Source organism: Rhopilema esculentum, chromosome 8, assembly GCF_057945365.1.
Source record: "Rhopilema esculentum isolate cy_ngs chromosome 8, ASM5794536v1, whole genome shotgun sequence".
Classification (NCBI taxonomy): domain Eukaryota; kingdom Metazoa; phylum Cnidaria; class Scyphozoa; order Rhizostomeae; family Rhizostomatidae; genus Rhopilema; species Rhopilema esculentum.
This window is the reverse complement of record NC_142822.1, coordinates 3,702,565-3,719,594: the sequence shown is the minus strand read 5'-3', so window position 1 is coordinate 3,719,594 and position 17,030 is coordinate 3,702,565. Positions and strand designations below refer to the sequence as shown.

Below are 17,030 nucleotides of genomic sequence, written 5' to 3'. Positions count from 1 at the left end.
TTCCCTCGATACAGGAAATTGCAAGAGGGTAAATACAAGTCGATTATTGACGCAAATGGCAACTCAGATTGCGCAACATGGAACACACTTAAGTACACAAGATTGTATACACATGTTTGCTTGCCCTGTAAATTTCTTAGTTTCAGCAATGTTTAGTTTCAGCATTTGCTCTCAGACATGATTTCAGCGATTGCCATTGATTCTACTTTTAAAGCTTGCGTCATAATGATATTTTGAAATCTAGCAACGTCTGCAATAAACCAAAGGGAAGCTGTCTGCTATTTCCTGGTACCAATGACCTCTGAGTCATGACGGCAATGACTCAACAGATAACCTCTACAAGAGACTTCTTAATAGCTACATCAGAAAATTTTCGGTGTACATTTTTACATTTTATATCTCTAAAATGTTTAAAATGTTCTTTTAGCTTAAAGTTGCATGGGAAAGTATTTGGCTCGCTCTCCTTTTAGTCCCCCTTTTGTTCCGACTAGCAGAACTTCAACGTGCGGACAGTGTTAAGATAGATTTAACTATTTTAAGGAGAATTAAATGCAATACCTTTGCTATACTTTGAACAGAAATTAACGCTGCCCTCAAAAGTTGTAGCAGACACTTCGGAGTCGCGTCTTGAACATCAAAGTACCCTACCAAAGTCAGGACCGCCGACAGGGAGGCAAGGGAGGCCAAATCGCCCAGGACTTCAAGATCTAGCAGCCAGCTTCTAAATTAATGAACTCCATTTTAAAACGGAATAAATAAAAATAATCAAAGTTATGCTTTAAAATAGAAAAACATTTTAAACGAATGAATGATTTTAAGCTAATCTAAAGACATCGAACTGTTTGATTGACATTTATATCACATGTTTAAACGAAATTGAGAGAAGTATGAGGCTATGTTCACATTGCTCCGTATTCATTTTTATCCGTTTTCATATCGATCCGTTTTACCTGTTCACACTGCTCCGGATACATTTGATAACGGCGTGAAAACGATGAAGCGTTCACATTGCTCCGCTCTGTATAAAAAGGAAAACGCCACGAACTGGTTTACAGCACTCGCGACTGCTAAAAAACTTTTTAAACAACTCACTGGCAATAATATTCCTCCAAGTAGTGTACTAACTTCGAGTGAATCAGCAATGTTAAGAAAAGTTGTTCAAATTGGCGCGGTCTTAGTATTTTGCTGTGTTGTTGTTGTTGTTGTTAGCATTTTCAAAAGTACCCGTTTTCGGTGTTCACATTGCGTTTTTGCGATTTCATAAGACTTCTTTTTCAAAAGTATCCGTTTTCAAGGTGGAGCAGTGTGAACGCAAGGCACAAACGGATACTTTTTTATCCGTTTTCATTTGAATCCGGAGCAATGTGAACGGGGCCTGAGTTAGCATAAGAAAGAGATAGATCACGAATTCAGAAAAGGTAATTTTCTTGGATTCCTCTACATCGCGGGTCGGGGCCCCTCACTCAAGACACTATAGCCACCATAACCCCTCAGCAGCCCTGCCTAAAGTTTAACCTCCCAGAATTCATTAAAATTTTTTAGACAATTTCTTTGATCTTTTACGTACTGCATTTAATTATTGTATTTAAAATTCAATGTTTCCAGCTAAACTGTCTTTATATCTCTACCTTGCAAAAGAAGAACGAAACAACTTAAAAAGGTTAATTTTAGGCCAATCAGTATTCCACTGAACTTTTCGAAAATTTTTGAGAGACTCTTGGAAAATTCTTCCCTTCTACTTTGTAGCTCTCAGCAGGCTCTCTTAACACAACTATCGGAAAAATAAAAAATTTCTCTTGCTGATGGAGAAGGAAATGTAAGAGTGCTACCTTTTGGTGTCTATCTTAAGCATTTGTAAGCTTGAGGGCCAGGTTTATATTGATTCAGAATATTTACACAACAGAAGACAGAAAGTAAATGTTCATGGTACCTATCGTTTTTGGATAATGTAGATTTCGGTATCCCACAAGGTTCTGCTCTTGGACCAATATTTTTGAACAGGTTCTAAAATAACTTCCTATTACACGTAGAGAAAATAGAAATCAGCATCTTTGCAGATCACAATGTTTACTTGTGATTGGGACAACATGTGCAAGGACACCAAGATTGAAAATGACTCATCTTCAATAAACAAGTGGTTTTGTGACAAATTAATGAAGCTAAATGAAAACAAATGCCATCTTTAATCATCGTACAATAAAATTTCGAACGAGTTCTTACTAAATAATATAGAAACATTTTCATTTGGAACTGAAACAATACATATCAGAGTGCAACAAATATCGCAGGCAGACACTCTCTGCTTACTGTTCTACTTTCCTGAGGGAACTTAAAATGAGAATCAGAAATTGGAATGCCAATGAATGCCACAGCCGTTTGTGCCGATTTTATATCCGTGCATTTGGATTTTGATAATTTGTAAGCTAGTTCTTGTTTTATGGCGATTCCTTAATATTGGTTTATACTCGCTGTTCTTAGTTGGCTTTTGTAAGCTAATAGTAAGTGCATACATCACGTTTAGCTATCTTATTAATTTTTGCCAACATGATAATAAACTGACAATTTTTACAATAATGATTATAATAAACACAAATAGGGCTAATATTAAAAAGCGTTGTTTTTACATATTAGCGATAAATCTTACTTAAAATTGCGCTTGTACAGCACTTTGATGCAGTCCCTGGCATAGCAAGGATATTCTCAGAGAAAAACTGTATGATTGAAAAAATACGTCCTTGACGATGACGCAAATACGCGTTGCCTTGCGCTTTAATGGTTTCCATCACTTCTACATGATGCAAAATTGTGATCCCGATGGATTATTTGATATGCGTTGGTAAATACGACGACCTTTACATGACATCCCGAAAGAAAACTTTACCCGAAATAGGAAATGAAAAGTCATGCAAACACGAGTTTCATTTCGGTTGCTGGTAAAACAAACTGCTGCCTTTACACTCTTTTTTATATAAGAACCAGTAATTTTAAGTTCAGGCTGACTGTTCTTAATTTTTTCGAAAATCTGAGGCTGGATTGTTCTTAATTTGTTAAATTAAGAGGGTGTAAGCAGTGCTATTGCTAGCTTTTTCGCTCTAAGGAGGTGTTCAGGCCTCATTTGCCAACAAAGTGAGTGAGACAGCCTTAATTTGCTGACAAATTTGAGTATTCACCGAAAAAGCACCAACACATCGCTAAAAATCCTCGATTTTGAGAAAAACGTTGTTCAAATTGCATTTTGCAGAAGCTCAGCCTCAACTTTTTCTTAATTTGTTCTTAACTTTTGACCAGTTTTGAGGCTCATGTTCTTATAAAATTGTTCTTATAAAAAAAAGAGTGTACACGAAGAGAGGCGAAATCAATGAGGTGAAATAAAACTCGGGGATGGATGACTTCAGCTCTTTCTTTTGCACTGGCTTAGGCATGCATAAGATTTAATAATGAGGCGAAATGAAATAAAAACGAATAAAATCTACCATGTAAACACGTTATTTTCGTTTCGGCCTAAATGATTCATATGAGCACAATAACAATAACAAATCACTCTGTGGGCTGGATCTCAATCCATATGAACAGACACCAGATAGGAAAAAAACTGGTTTAAAACACCTTTGTCTGCTAGAGCCTAATGGCCCATTCACACTACTTCGTTTTCAAATGAAAAAGGAGTCAAACTAATCCGTTTTTGCCTTGCGTTCACACAACTCTGCTGTGAAAACGGAGTCGTTCGAAGACGCTAATGAAAACGGATAATTTCGAATAAAAACGGAGACATTTGAATACGCTAAAAACGGCAACAAAATGCGTGCTTTACAGCAAACCAAATCTCAAAAATTTTAAAATTGAGAATTCATAATGGACTGGAAGCTGTTACAAAAAAGTTTTTCACGATTTGCTTTTATTTAATTTCATTGATAATGACGCTAATTTGTTGAGGATTCGTGAACGCCTCTTTTCAAAAATGAGGCCACCAACAACGTTTTCGTTGGAGTAGTGTGAACACTTACCGTATTCAAATCGTATTAATTTGAAAACCGATAAATGTGAACGGACAGCGTTTCCATCAACAAAAACAGAGCGAAACGAATACGGAGCAGTGTGAACGTAGCCTAAATTGCAATAACGGTCATAAAGGTTTGGCAGTTTCAATGCATACGCGCTTTCATACCTGCTTATGAAAATTACATTGGTTCTTCCCAGATTAGCAATAATGCACCAGAAACATTTAAGAAATTAAATCTGTTTAGCGTTACAGTTTTAGATCCAGCCTTTGACAATCAATCCGATTTTCTCCTAGATCTCAAATACTTGAAGTCTTTATTATCACAAAGACTTATCCTAGATTTTGAAGCTTTAAGAATCTCTAACAATCAATTACAACGTCTGACAATCATCTAGATATGCTCCAGATTAACGGCAGATCACAGCGAAGTGGACATAAGCAGGACGCATTTGCAGGTGCTATCAGCTAACTTATTCTAGCGAGCAGCTCATTAAATCGTCCATATAATATTAAAACATATTGTGACGTTGATCTTTGGATAGAGTGATTGTGGGTTATATTATCTTAAGTAGAATCAGCAGTATATGTGTGTATAGCAAAATAACGAAAAAATTGTCTAGCATGTGAAATTCGCGCATTTACAGAAAAGTATTAAAGAAATCCCTGCATAAGATGCAATAACGATGTTTTCGGAAGTTGTGTTCTAAACAAGTATTTAATCTGATAAGCTTGCTTGCAACCAGCAAAGATTTTCAAATTTCCTAAAGAGGACTTAGATCGTTCATATTGTCTATTTTGTTTGATAGTCTCTACACCGACTCCTTCTGACTGCACTTTCCATATTTTACCGATAGCAGGTGCACAACTAGGCTCCCGAAGAACTTTGTTGTGATAAATACTCTATCCGTGGACTCTGTCTGTTGAATTCCAACAAGTTTTCAAATTCTAGGCGTGAATTTCATCTTATCATATACTGAAAAAGCTGTTAAGAGATAAAATTATATTATTCAGTAAGGATTCTTAGTGCCCAGTATTCACTACTTTTTCATGTCAGCAATTTTTTTTGACCCCCAAACATTGAGTTACAGTTTTGAAGAACCCCAAATATTGAGTCTCAAAATTTTGAGTTCCTGAATAATGTTAAATATTTTGGACTATCATTTTTGTAAAATTTTATTGAATATCACAACATTTTCAATACCCTAAACAATAAATAACCAAGAGAGATGTTTCAAGATTTAAAATTTAAGGATTCCTTTCTTTAAGGATTCTCCCTAATATTTGGTTTTCTTTTACAACTTCGTTTTCACTTCTCAGACCCCAAATATTGAATTTTTCTTAAGCTGTAATTGTCAGACCCCAAATAATGAATTTCTCTTAACCTGTAATTCACAGACCCCAAATATATTTTTTTCTAAAATCTCAGACCCCAAATATTGACATGAACCCCCCACGCCGTATAGAAAAGTAGGGAGTACCCCTCCTGAGTATTAATGCACGCCTGTAAGCTTTGTATCCACTTTCGGCTTGCATACCGCAAAGCATCCATACCAAGAAGCAGGACTATATGGGGGACAAAGTCTATGCGGGAAGACTTTCCACTCCATTCTTCTATAAAATTCTTAAGAGTGACGTCATAAGATTTCTTGCTTTTAACTTTAATTTTTGATCACACAACTTAAAATAACAGCATGAAATATCTCGGAAGGCGCAATATGAGTCAATTCTGTTGCAAACTGACTGAGATATAGCAAGATGAAACTGACTGAGACGAAACTCAGTTACTTTTGGTTTACTGGTGTTTTGGACTAATTCATAGACTTTGAAACAAAGACGAAATATAAGTGATTTGCTAGGGAAGAGCCTGTGTTAATATGACAAATTCACAGCCAATTTTTGCCACATTTAGCTAATTGTCTACATTTCAGTATTTTAATGTTGCATTCTTTAGGTTATGTATTCAGAATTCAAAAATCCTAAAAACATACTTTTTTGACGTCATGACTCTGGTCATTCATCTTCTACTCTCAGTTTAGTTTGACCGTGGGAAATCATCAATATGCTCTTAGTGTCAGGAAGATAAAAATTTACAACAGCCACCAATCCAGAGCCATTAAATTCATTGTTTTGTTTGGCAAAATTTTAAAACAATTAAAATTTTTCGAAACTTCTTGCAAGTTGGCATTCTAATTATGAAGTTTAAATTCTCTTCTCGCGTGCAAAGAGCAAAATTAATAATAAAATCAAATCTTTAACTTCAGGATTATATATTAACAGGAAAACACATGCATGCTATTGCTGTGTCATTTAAGATAATGCAACTGATAAGATTCCGTGAATGACAGGATAATAACACACCTTATTGAAATACAAGTACCTTATCTTTGACTTCACAAACACCTGACAAAAATCTCATACATTAACTTCTTAGGATAAACCTTGAAGATGAGTCCACTAAAGTGTTCATCCTTATTACGGGCAATTTTCTCAAGCTTTGGCAAATTTTCTATGAAAGCAAAAATTAAGGTGGATTAGAGCGTTGTAATTAAACTCATTCTGTGTTGAGTGGGATTTCTCATAGTCTTTGACTGTGTGACCTTCTGGGCTCTTCCTCGAAGAATGTCTAAATTTTTAACTGAAATTTTGAAGAAAACAACATTTATCTAGACGTTCCCTGCCAAGTTGAGCTGTGTTAAAAATCAAAGGCACGTAACCTTTGGCAATGCGTGTTGTGAAAATCAAGGTTCATTCTCTTGCGAATCGTATCTAATGCTGATGCATATTTTTAAAAGGAACACAAGATTTAAGCAAGAAGCCGGGAACATTTCGGTACATTATGCAGGCATTACACTACCTTCCTGAGGGAAAAGTTAAAGTCTCAAATACGAGAACAAATCTATGATTCTATTGTTTCCTTAGATGTTTAAGATTATGCGAAATGTTATCTGATTTGATGAAAATGAAAATAACTTCAAAGATTCAAACATTGCATAATTTGATTCAAGAAACTTAGCTGTAAATGCAGGCTCTGTAAAACATACGAGTCAGGAGTTGGTCTCCTTTACCAGTTTCTTCTACGCGCATCATTGTGTAAACTTGTAATTAGAATCTTATGATTAAAACTAAACATTTAGCAGTAAATAGTTAACTAGCTGGCATTAACTGCAATTTCACTATGTCACTTCAAATGAAGATTCCATTCTTACATTGTTGTTATTAGACGCGCCTATTGAAGATGAGAGCAGAGTCAAGAAAAGTTGTTAACCTTCCTCCAGACAAAAACATCCCAGAAGACAAACCTTCCTCACAAAGCAATAGAAATTAGGCGTGATTTGGGTGTGTCATAGGAGCTTCTATTGTTTTTCGTGGACCTTCCTCCGGTCAGTGGTCGTGTGACTGTAATGTTTTCCTGACTCTGGATGAGAGAATCACTCTTCGAAAATCTCGTACAACTTTGGTGGAATTGTTTTGTCTGAAAATTCCTTGAAATCCTTTTGTTTTCGTGCAAATCTCGTACGCTATTTGCAAAAGTGAACTGCCTATTGACAAATCTACGAAATACAATAACTGAGTACGGTTTCACAATGTTAAAATACATAGGAATTTCACAGGAGAGTATTAGTACCGGAGCCGTATCTAAAAACTGATGGAATCAAAACATGAAGAAAATATATAATACACGAAGCTTATAAATAGCAAATTTAAATTTCAAGGGCAACTCAAAATATAAAAAGCTTCATAAGCAAAACTAGGACGTAAAGAAATTGAATACTCTTTACTTCTACAGCTGCAATTTAAATACCAATGAATTTATATTCGCTTTATGACTTAAGTTTTAGTGTTTATATAAATACATACATACATATATTAGGTACCTTTGAAAGTAATATTTTAATTTCATAACTACGAAATTTTCCTAAATTAAAATAATTAGAGCAGTAGATATTTACTAGAACATTAGAACAGTTTTTATATACAAATATATAATTAGAACAGTTTATGCGTTATGATCGCATTAGCCGTGAAACTTGTAGCAACTTAGAATCGTCCTGTTATATACACGAAATAGCGTGTACACCTCTGCATATATGGTAACAAGCACTTGGTGAGCAGTAATTTTCATTAATTTCAAACTTTATTACAGTAGGGATATGCCATTTGTTAGGTACAATTTTAAAAGATAGGTATAGGCACGAGGGTAGTTTTCAGTATCATAATAATGGGTATACATTTTGCGACTGTAATCATCAAGACAAACTGTAATCAGATTCAAGGCAAACTATATATATATATATATATCTATTTATATACTACAGAAGCGTGTAACTATTGGTTTGATGTTTTGGGTGCTACATCAAACACTGCTGCGCAAGCCAATAAGTTTCAAATATTGTAGGCATATAGGTATTTCAAAGTTTTCGTGCAAATACCCTCTCTGGATTCTGAACGTTAGGCTAGGAAAGCTTTTTCTATGCTTATCAATAGTGCTAACCCGGGTTATTCCAATTAGATTTATCAGGCCCGCAATCTACAAATACATATACTCGTTTAATAATTGAAACTTAGTTTAGAAAAAAGTTTGAAGCAGAAACTTAATTGAACACATAACTGAGAATGAAAATAACATTTATATCCTTTATTTAGAGCTTTCAAAGACAAATATATAGAAATATTCCGAATACCGCCTTTTTGACCGACCTAAGTTATTCTTTGGCCTATGAGTTAAGAGGATGATATTGCTGCAAAACTTTTGGGAAATTCTGCAAAACGTTTTTGAAAAAAAGAAAAGATTCTAGGTAATCTTACTAGTATTTCGATTTAAATATTTATCAATTTTAAAGTTTAGACAATTATTTTGAAAATTCAACTTGCAGTTGCGTAATCTTTAATATTTTACCGTACTTTTTGATTAGCAGTTTTGCCTCTGTTGCGTGGTTTAAAAAAAATTGCACAAGACTGTATTACTGTAAAAAATTGAGGGAAATTTTGGCCTGAATACTTGATTTCAGAAAAATATCTGTCCTTTAAAAGCTTTGGTTGCCAAAGCTTCTGTTATGCGACAAAATTGGCGTTTAGGAAGACTTTATGCCACAGAATTGTTGTCCATTCGCATGATTGCACAGAACTACAGTGCTAGTGTATTTGCTCGTCATGAAAACCCTGTAACATAACCACAAAATCTCTCCTCCCTCCGCGAGCTTCAAGCTCTTGGGATTCGGGTGAGTGCCAATTACTTCCTTAAAAATATACTCAAATAACTAACTAGTTTTACTTCAATAATTGTTTTACATTAAAAACCGTTTACATGCGATAAATACACGGTAAAATGACTTATTAGTTTCACTTCAATGCAACAATAATTGTTTTACATTACAAAAAACAGTTAAAATGCGATAAATATATGGTCAAGATAAGCCTACTGCAATCGAATTTTTTAATTCGCAAATATTTATTTGCCATCAGCTGCAATCGCAAACCTAATTGGAAATTCATTCATTCGGCAAGCTCAGCATCATATTTATTCACAATGCATCATCGTTTTCTCCTTTCTTCAAAACGTTCTCTGTTTGCTGACTGTTTTTATGAGCGGGCTCTACCTTACCCTTCCCGAAAGATACCTCATTGAACTCTTTCAGAAATATGGCTTTTAAGGCTTTCCTAAACTGATAATTCCATATTCCATAGATCAAAGGATTCAGACAGACTTTGAGCTCCACCAGAGTCACAATGAGGTAAAAAACGCTTGGAGAGACAACGACAACCTTTGACAAGCTAAGAAAAGTAACGAAAAATGCTGGTAACCAGCATATTGAGTATACAACGACCACAGTGAACATCATTTTAGTGACGCGAACGTCATTCTGGAACTTCTTCATTGTCTGCATACCTGAAGATTGCTGGTTTGCTTTCTGGCGAACGGGATGTGATTCTATGTCGTTATCAGCAGTAGTGATTTCCTTGCCTCCTTCGTTTATCCTTTTCTCCTCAAATCTTCTTCGATGCACAAGGCTGATGCTATTGGTGTCATTAGGCTCTCCGTTTTCTTCGGTTGACTTCCGAACAGGCTTCAGCTGCAATGACGTTAGATTGAAAACAACAACACGCCTGTGTCTTCGGAGAATACAAAATATCCTCCCATAGCAGACAAACAGAACAGAATAGCATAAGCCAATCGTAACGAAATAAAAGACTATCCGATACGGTATATTGATATCGGACCAAGAAGCAAAGCAAACTCCGTGATATCCACTGTAATGGTATACGCCAACTCCAAACACTGGGAGACAGGACACCAAGAGAGATGTTAGAAAGAGAATGATAGAGAAAAACATGACACGGCCACGTGAAGAAATCTTAGAATATTGAATCGGCCTAACTATTTTGAAGTATCTAACGACAGCAATAGCAGAAAGCAAAATGGCGGAATGAAGATAGGTGAAAGCAGAAACAACTCCCGAAAGCTGACACAGAAAGCCGCTTCCAATAGATTTTTGCTCAAATTGGTTGAACGCCTTGACAGGGAGAATAAAACAAGCTTTAACGAGGTCAACAACGGCTAGCTGAAATAAAAAAAAGTTGTTCACATTTTGAAGAGACTTGGTCTTCAAGAATGCATAAATCACAAGAACATTAATGAGTGTACCTACAACAAGAGTGCAGACAGTAATTGCTGCGTTCACTGTCACCAAAGTATCGAGCATATTGCAACTTTTACAAATCTAAAATATTTTCCGTGGTTGCACCAGCGTTTGACTCTAAAACACCAAACCAACTTATCTTTACTCTTCTTCTCCTCCCGCCTTATCCGCTGCCTGTATAGTCATTGCCAATCTCTGATGATTCTCGATGACCTTTCTTGTTACGTGAAAAGCAACACGTATGCACTCCTCTTGTTTTCTTTTACAGCTTTATCCAACACTATGGAAATGTTTGCTAATAGATATTGACTTACTAATTAATCTTCCAGAATTACTGCTTCGCTTCTGGGTACCATTCCTTGATTCATTTTTGTTGATATTTTCTATAACACAAATTTGCATTTCCAAACAGTGGGCAGCTTTCCATCGGCTTTTGCAACCAGACAATCAATCCAAGGCCATTTAACAAAAATGCAATTAGTCGTTAGATCCAAGGCACTTCTCAACAGGCGTTGAACTTGAAGTACCTTCGACAGCACCAAACCATAACCGCGTAGATCAGACGGGTCTGCTTTCAAACGTACGGGTTTCCAATTAATCTGAGATATTCCTTGCAAAAAAAACTTGATCTGCCGTCCTACGCTGTGACGGTTGGAATATAAATCAAAATAACGCGCAAAATTTTGCTGTGACGATAGTCACAAACAGAGATAATCGATTTTTGAGTGCTCAAAAGCCGGCACCATTTCTGCAATATTTCCAGATTCACAACAGAATTGCACAAAATATGACTGTTTTACTATGCATCCATCAGTAAGAGATTTGCCGACAGCTTGCTTGACTGCTACATCTGCTTGAAAACCTGTGTAATTCAAAACTGAGTTGATAGGTAAAGAAATGGCGAAATGGAATTCACAATTTAATGTGATAAGCGTCTATATGATTTCCGAAGACATTGTTAGCTTCTGTTTGCTATGTGACAAAAAATGAAAAGCATTTAATGTCGGTAGTTTCAAACTCGAAATAATGATTACTGTTTGCCTAAAAGAACTAAAATTTATGATAATAATGGATGCATCCATGTGCGACTTTGAGTGGTTTGCTAAGTAAATTTGCTGTTGCACCTGTTTTTCTGAGACGTTGTTCCAAGACACCGCGGTCATGCATCCAGAGTGATAAGCAGGTGAATTGCAATGTCGGTAAAACAGGGTAGTGATCAGACTTGTAAGTGTAACAACTGAGGGCAGAGGGGCTCTCCCCCCCAAATTATTTGGTATAATAGACTGCCGTTTATCGGTCTATGACATCACGTAACGCCCCCTCACCCCAATCACAAACATCTAGGTATGGCAATGATGGTGAGTGCACTGCCCTCATCTTACGGTCCTATTCTTTGATTCGTGTCGCAACAATCGAGTGAAAGAGGTTTGGAATTGCCAATGTTTGTTCTATTTAGATGAGATCAGGGTTGAAATGGTTTTTCACAGCTTTTCGGTTATGTTTTCAATTTCTCCAATAAAATTCACATTAAATAACCAAATCTGTATTCTAACAAACTTGCTAAATTTTCATGCCCAGGTCAGGAAAAGAAGTTCCGGGATACGTGATTTGAGGATCAATTATTTCCTGGTTTGGCCTTTGATACTCCCTCTTGACAAGATTGGTGATCTGCAGCACCAATTTTGGAATATTTCTTTCATTTTTGCTCTTATTCTAGTATTAAATATCTCGTGTGCAGAGTCATGAATATTTGCCATTAAGTAATCCACAAAACACCCCATAGACAGCAATGTATAATAGGTGGTATGTATGGGCATATATACCCTTATCATCGTTTGTGTAAAGTGTTAAATTAATCTTGAGTTACACTTCAAATGCAAAACCACATCTTTGTAAAATTTCATTTCCCTTGTTAAATTTGGGGGGGGGGAGGCAAAACATTATATGCTCTCGACCAAATTGAAAAAATATAATGCAACTCTCATTAGACCATTGTTTCATTTAAACAGAACAACTATGTGGATTTTCATTTAAAAAGTTAGATTAATGTGAGGAATGTTATACTTAACGTAGGGAATTTTTCTCCACAAAGAGCAGAGAATTATTATTGCTAAAAAGATACTCAATTGAAACAGCTGTTTTGCTGCAAAGAACGTGCCACAAATTTTGAGCTTAAAAAGGAAAAATTCAGCTGCAAGAAAAAATTGAAAGACCATGAGATCTGGAGGACATTAAACATGCAATTTAGTGCACGCTTAAAAGCACTGACCTATATCTTTCTTTTATTTTCAATGTATTTACTGCTTCGTCAGAATCTTACTACCAAAAAAGCAAACTCTTTCACTTTAACATACCACAGTTTCGAGATTTCATCTCATAGGCAAAAAAAGAATGTAAAAGATATTTGTGCCTCAGTCCAAATAAATTCTTACCTCAGCCCATAAATAGCTAAACAGTTATCTTTTCTTTCATATAATTGTTTATTTGTAGATGAGTAAAGATTGCACCAACTGAGTTGACGATAGGCATATTCACAAACAACAATTTTTTTACAATACTGATTTTATACTTAATTTGTCTTCAAGGAGTAAACATGAAGCAATATTCTGACACAAAAAGAACAAAGCCATTTCATTACAAAACTATTAATATTAACATATGTAAGGTACATTGGTGATTCAAGTTTCTCTAGTTCCATACCTCTGAGCTTAAATACTTGGCATCTGGTTTTCTGGAGTGAAAGACACTGATATTTTTATATTCTGGCAAACTTTTTTTCTTCTCTGTTTATCATGAACCAAACAGTCTGTTAAAGCAAATAACAGCTATTAAGAGGTTGAATTGAGGTTGGGTAATAAAAACACAACAAAACTTTGTGCTAGACTACAACAAGGGGGCTAGCAAAAGATTTCAAATACCAGAAAAAAGTACTCTCTAGCATTTTCTATGCACTTTTGCATGCACATGAACAAATTTTATTTCCAAATTCTCTATGCTGACTACTCTAAAGTCTGGAACAGATGGGACAGGGTCTGGAATAACAAGGATTGTGGAAAATTTCCACGAAAATTTTCTTTTTCTTGATCTTTTTCTTCAATTAATTTTCACGAAAAATAATTAGCAACAGGTCTGGAAATAATGTTATGAGTTGATTTTGACGATGTTTATTCTGACCTTGAAAAGATCTTAAATTAATTAATATTTTGTCTTGTTTAAAACAATTCTACGCATAGTTCACATCGCTATTAATTGGAAAGTTATACACATTGCTTGATCCCTTAAAGCAGAACTCTGCAGGCTGCCTCTAAAATTATTTATATTTTCAAGCAAATCATATTTTTCTAGCTATAGTTGGTTACAATTTATAGGTAATGAAAAATTCCATGTTCCTTAAAAACCATCTTCACTAAAATACAAAAACAATAATGCAAGTGGCTTTAAATGTAATATAATTTTTTTAGAAATGTTAGAAATTGCTTGATTGATAATCATTTGAAACATCATACTGAAAACTTACATAAACATGAATATAATGACCACAATGTTCCATATTCCAATAAATATTCTCAAATGTCTGAGGTTTAGCAAAAACTCTCTGACTTTGTCACCTGGAATACAAAGAGACTAAATATGTCAGCCGATATCATTCAGAAAGTGCTTTATTTAACTGCTAGGTGTTGGAAACCTTGGGCATGCTAAGAATATTCAGACAGAGTAATTTCTTTTAGTTTTCAGGTTTAATACAAATTTTTACATAACATTCACTATTAATTTAGTGCAGATGTTTTTGAGAAAGAAGCATTAATTATTAAGACAGAATAAATAGAATCAAAATATTAGTAATTCAAGCAAGTAACAAAATGAAACACTTTGTGATATTAATTGCCAAATTTCCCCTGGTTACTAAAAGTGACCTAGCTCCTGTTAAGAGCTATTTGAGGTTTTCAAATCACAACATAAATCAAGAATCCTCCTCTGCACATCACTACATCATAGGTACTTTCTAAATCAATTTTTTGCAGCTTTTTTAATTTTTTTAAACCTTACATCAAAAAATAGTTTCAGGACACTTATAAGCTGAGCCTATCAAGCAGAGTGTCCTTGGACCTTTCTGTAATGTGACCACAACTTGTGATTCTTATGCCTGGAATTATAGTTGGTGACTTTTCTGACTCTTTGGTCATGGCTTGGACTCAAACCAAAGGGCCATTCTCATACTCAAACCAGATTGAAAATAGATAAACATTATTTTATCAATTTTACTGAATATTGGTAGATCAATAAGTAGTTCAAAAATTGTTTTTACAAACTGGAAACCTTGTGAGCACCTTAAACCTCAAGGCCCATGGCCAATTTTCCAAAGGGCCATGGCCTTTTGGTAACCCTTATTGTGGGCTTGTTTTTTTGGTGTTTTTAAAATCAGATTGAAAAGAAAACATTTCAGATCATATCCTCAAAAGGTCACCTCTTTGCTCATTTCGTAAAGCACCTAAGCAATTCAAGGGAACTTTTTGGTTATGCAGTTAGCAAGAAGTGCAACTCGGTGAGCTGCGAATGGGAAGGTAAACTGAGTTTTAGAAAAGGGGGTACGTGCCCACTGTGCCCCCCGGTTGCTACACTTTTGTTTGAATTTAAGACACCATTGAAGCCTTGACTGATATATCAAACATATGCAAGCCAATGTTGGTAACAATCTGAAATCTGTTCAGCATGATCATGAAAGTTAAAGGGAACTTTGCTTTGCAAATCGATTCTCGGTTCTCATCAAAATGGAAGATATTTACTTTTGTCTTGCATGTAGGAATCAAGAGATGCTTGAAATCCTAGATTTTATTAGTATTCAAAATATTCATATTTGAATTAATATTGCTCAGAAATCCATTTCTTCGAAAAAGGCACTTTAGTGTCCCTGAGTTGCCCCCACACCACTAGGGCAACAGGGGCAGCTGCCCTTGAAAAATTGGTCCTTTTTTATCATAGTACAACAAAAACCTCTACAGAATACAAAAAATACTCAATTGGCAAGTGGAGCAACTCAATCAAATGTAACAGCTCATATTTCACCTGCATTGGGCTCTTCATTAACAAATGAATCATCAGTTTGCTTTTTCTTTCTGAAAACCAAATGAAATAACAATGCATTTTCATACTTACTATTAGCAATCAATATGCTAGTGAAGTAATAAGGAAATTTAAAAAAAATCTATGACAATATATAAAATATTTTAAAAGGCAAAATAATACAATTTCAAAAGATGCCAGCAATATATATCAAAAGATGCTGGCATCAAAAGATTCCAGCTTTTCCTGATTGGTCATAAATATGGATTAAAAGTCATTCCTCTCATGTTACATTCAATCCACGATAATTTCTTTTTTTAATTCCTGCCCACTTTAACTCAAAATGACACCATAATGATACTGCTTGAAGCTATTCAAATTAATAGCACAGTTGATTTGTAGGTTTGAGTTCTATTAGCATCACATTGAATACATGTATATTATTTCATCAAATAAGCTAAGTATTCATGACTTACAATTTGAAATTAAGAACTGCACAGGCATTGACCATAAGGGTACTGAAAGAAAGCAACAACACATTAACAATTACGCATCTGATATAATGGTTCCTAAGCGTGGTTCCAAACATCAAAATAAGAATAGTCTTTGTTTCATTCCACATCATTCAAAGCTCTGTATTAGCTTAAATTTGTAAAAAGGCGAAGCTTTAAATGTGTCAGCTAGGTAAAGGCATTTTAATAGATTATAGCCGCCTAACCAATACACGTTTACAAACTTTTTATACAAAACCAATATAATAAAATTACGTTCAGAATGACATTTGTTTCTTAACCGCTTGTTCACAAGCACCAGGGCATACCTACTTAAAGCTATTAATTATTTCCAGTTAAAAAACTCACCAAAATATGACCAGATCTGAAAATATTGCCATCTTTTTGTATTATTATCAGTAGCTTTTCGACGTTAATACGAATCAGGATTTACAATTTGCCAACAAGATCTTGAATGAAGTGCATTGTTTGTTGCCTCGTCTTCAATTTCTATAATTGATTTTGTTCTGAATTGAGTTGGATGGTCTTAGGTGATAACTACCAAGAAAACATAAGAGAGTTCTCTTATGTTATCTTGTTATTGCACATAGGAAAATTAAGGTAAATCCCCGAAAAAGGGGCGTAAAATAAAGAGAGGTATTAAAAAATGGGGTGTCAAGGAGCTCTTTAAAAATTTTTTTTTAAACGATAAAGACGGTCACTTTCAAGTGTTTATATTGTGATGTTGTGATGAAAAAAATATTTTCATGGATCTGTTCCACCCATACAGCTTGGGTTTTTCAATCAAAGTCTCCAAATATATACATAATGTTGACAAAA

General features: G+C 34.9%; 2 protein-coding genes across 2 annotated transcripts; both read right to left on the bottom strand.

The window, feature by feature from the left end:
- Nucleotides 1–9,522: 9,522 nt before the first annotated feature.
- LOC148959818 (melatonin receptor type 1C-like) lies at nt 9,523–10,701 on the bottom strand. Its single transcript, XM_089109793.1, has one exon. It carries the CDS (start codon nt 10,699–10,701, stop codon nt 9,523–9,525), a length of 1,179 nt encoding a protein of 392 aa, XP_088965919.1.
- A 2,549-nt stretch (nt 10,702–13,250) lies between these two features.
- On the bottom strand, nt 13,251–16,682 carry LOC135694565 (protein SMIM7 homolog). Its single transcript, XM_065213369.2, has 5 exons — nt 16,560–16,682; nt 16,176–16,217; nt 15,703–15,752; nt 14,156–14,246; nt 13,251–13,444 (listed from the first exon to the last, which is right to left on the bottom strand). The coding sequence occupies exons 1-5, from the start codon at nt 16,589–16,591 to the stop codon at nt 13,429–13,431; spliced, it is 231 nt and encodes a 76-aa protein (XP_065069441.1). The 5' UTR covers nt 16,592–16,682; the 3' UTR covers nt 13,251–13,428.
- Nucleotides 16,683–17,030: the final 348 nt, after the last annotated feature.

What these genes read in the sequence shown, in the direction of transcription:
- LOC148959818 (XM_089109793.1), bottom strand. Translation starts at nt 10,701, where the DNA reads ATGCTCGATACTTTGGTGACAGTGAACGCAGCAATTACTGTCTGCACT.
- LOC135694565 (XM_065213369.2), bottom strand. Translation starts at nt 16,591, where the DNA reads ATGGCAATATTTTCAGATCTGGTCATATTTTG. An exon ending in TCAGATCTGGTCATATTTTG is followed by an intron (nt 16,218 to 16,559) that starts GTGAGTTTTTTA and finishes GCTTTCTTTCAG; the next exon opens with TACCCTTATGGTCAATGCCT. An exon ending in TAATGAAGAGCCCAATGCAG is followed by an intron (nt 14,247 to 15,702) that starts GTGAAATATGAG and finishes TTTGTATTCCAG; the next exon opens with GTGACAAAGTCAGAGAGTTT.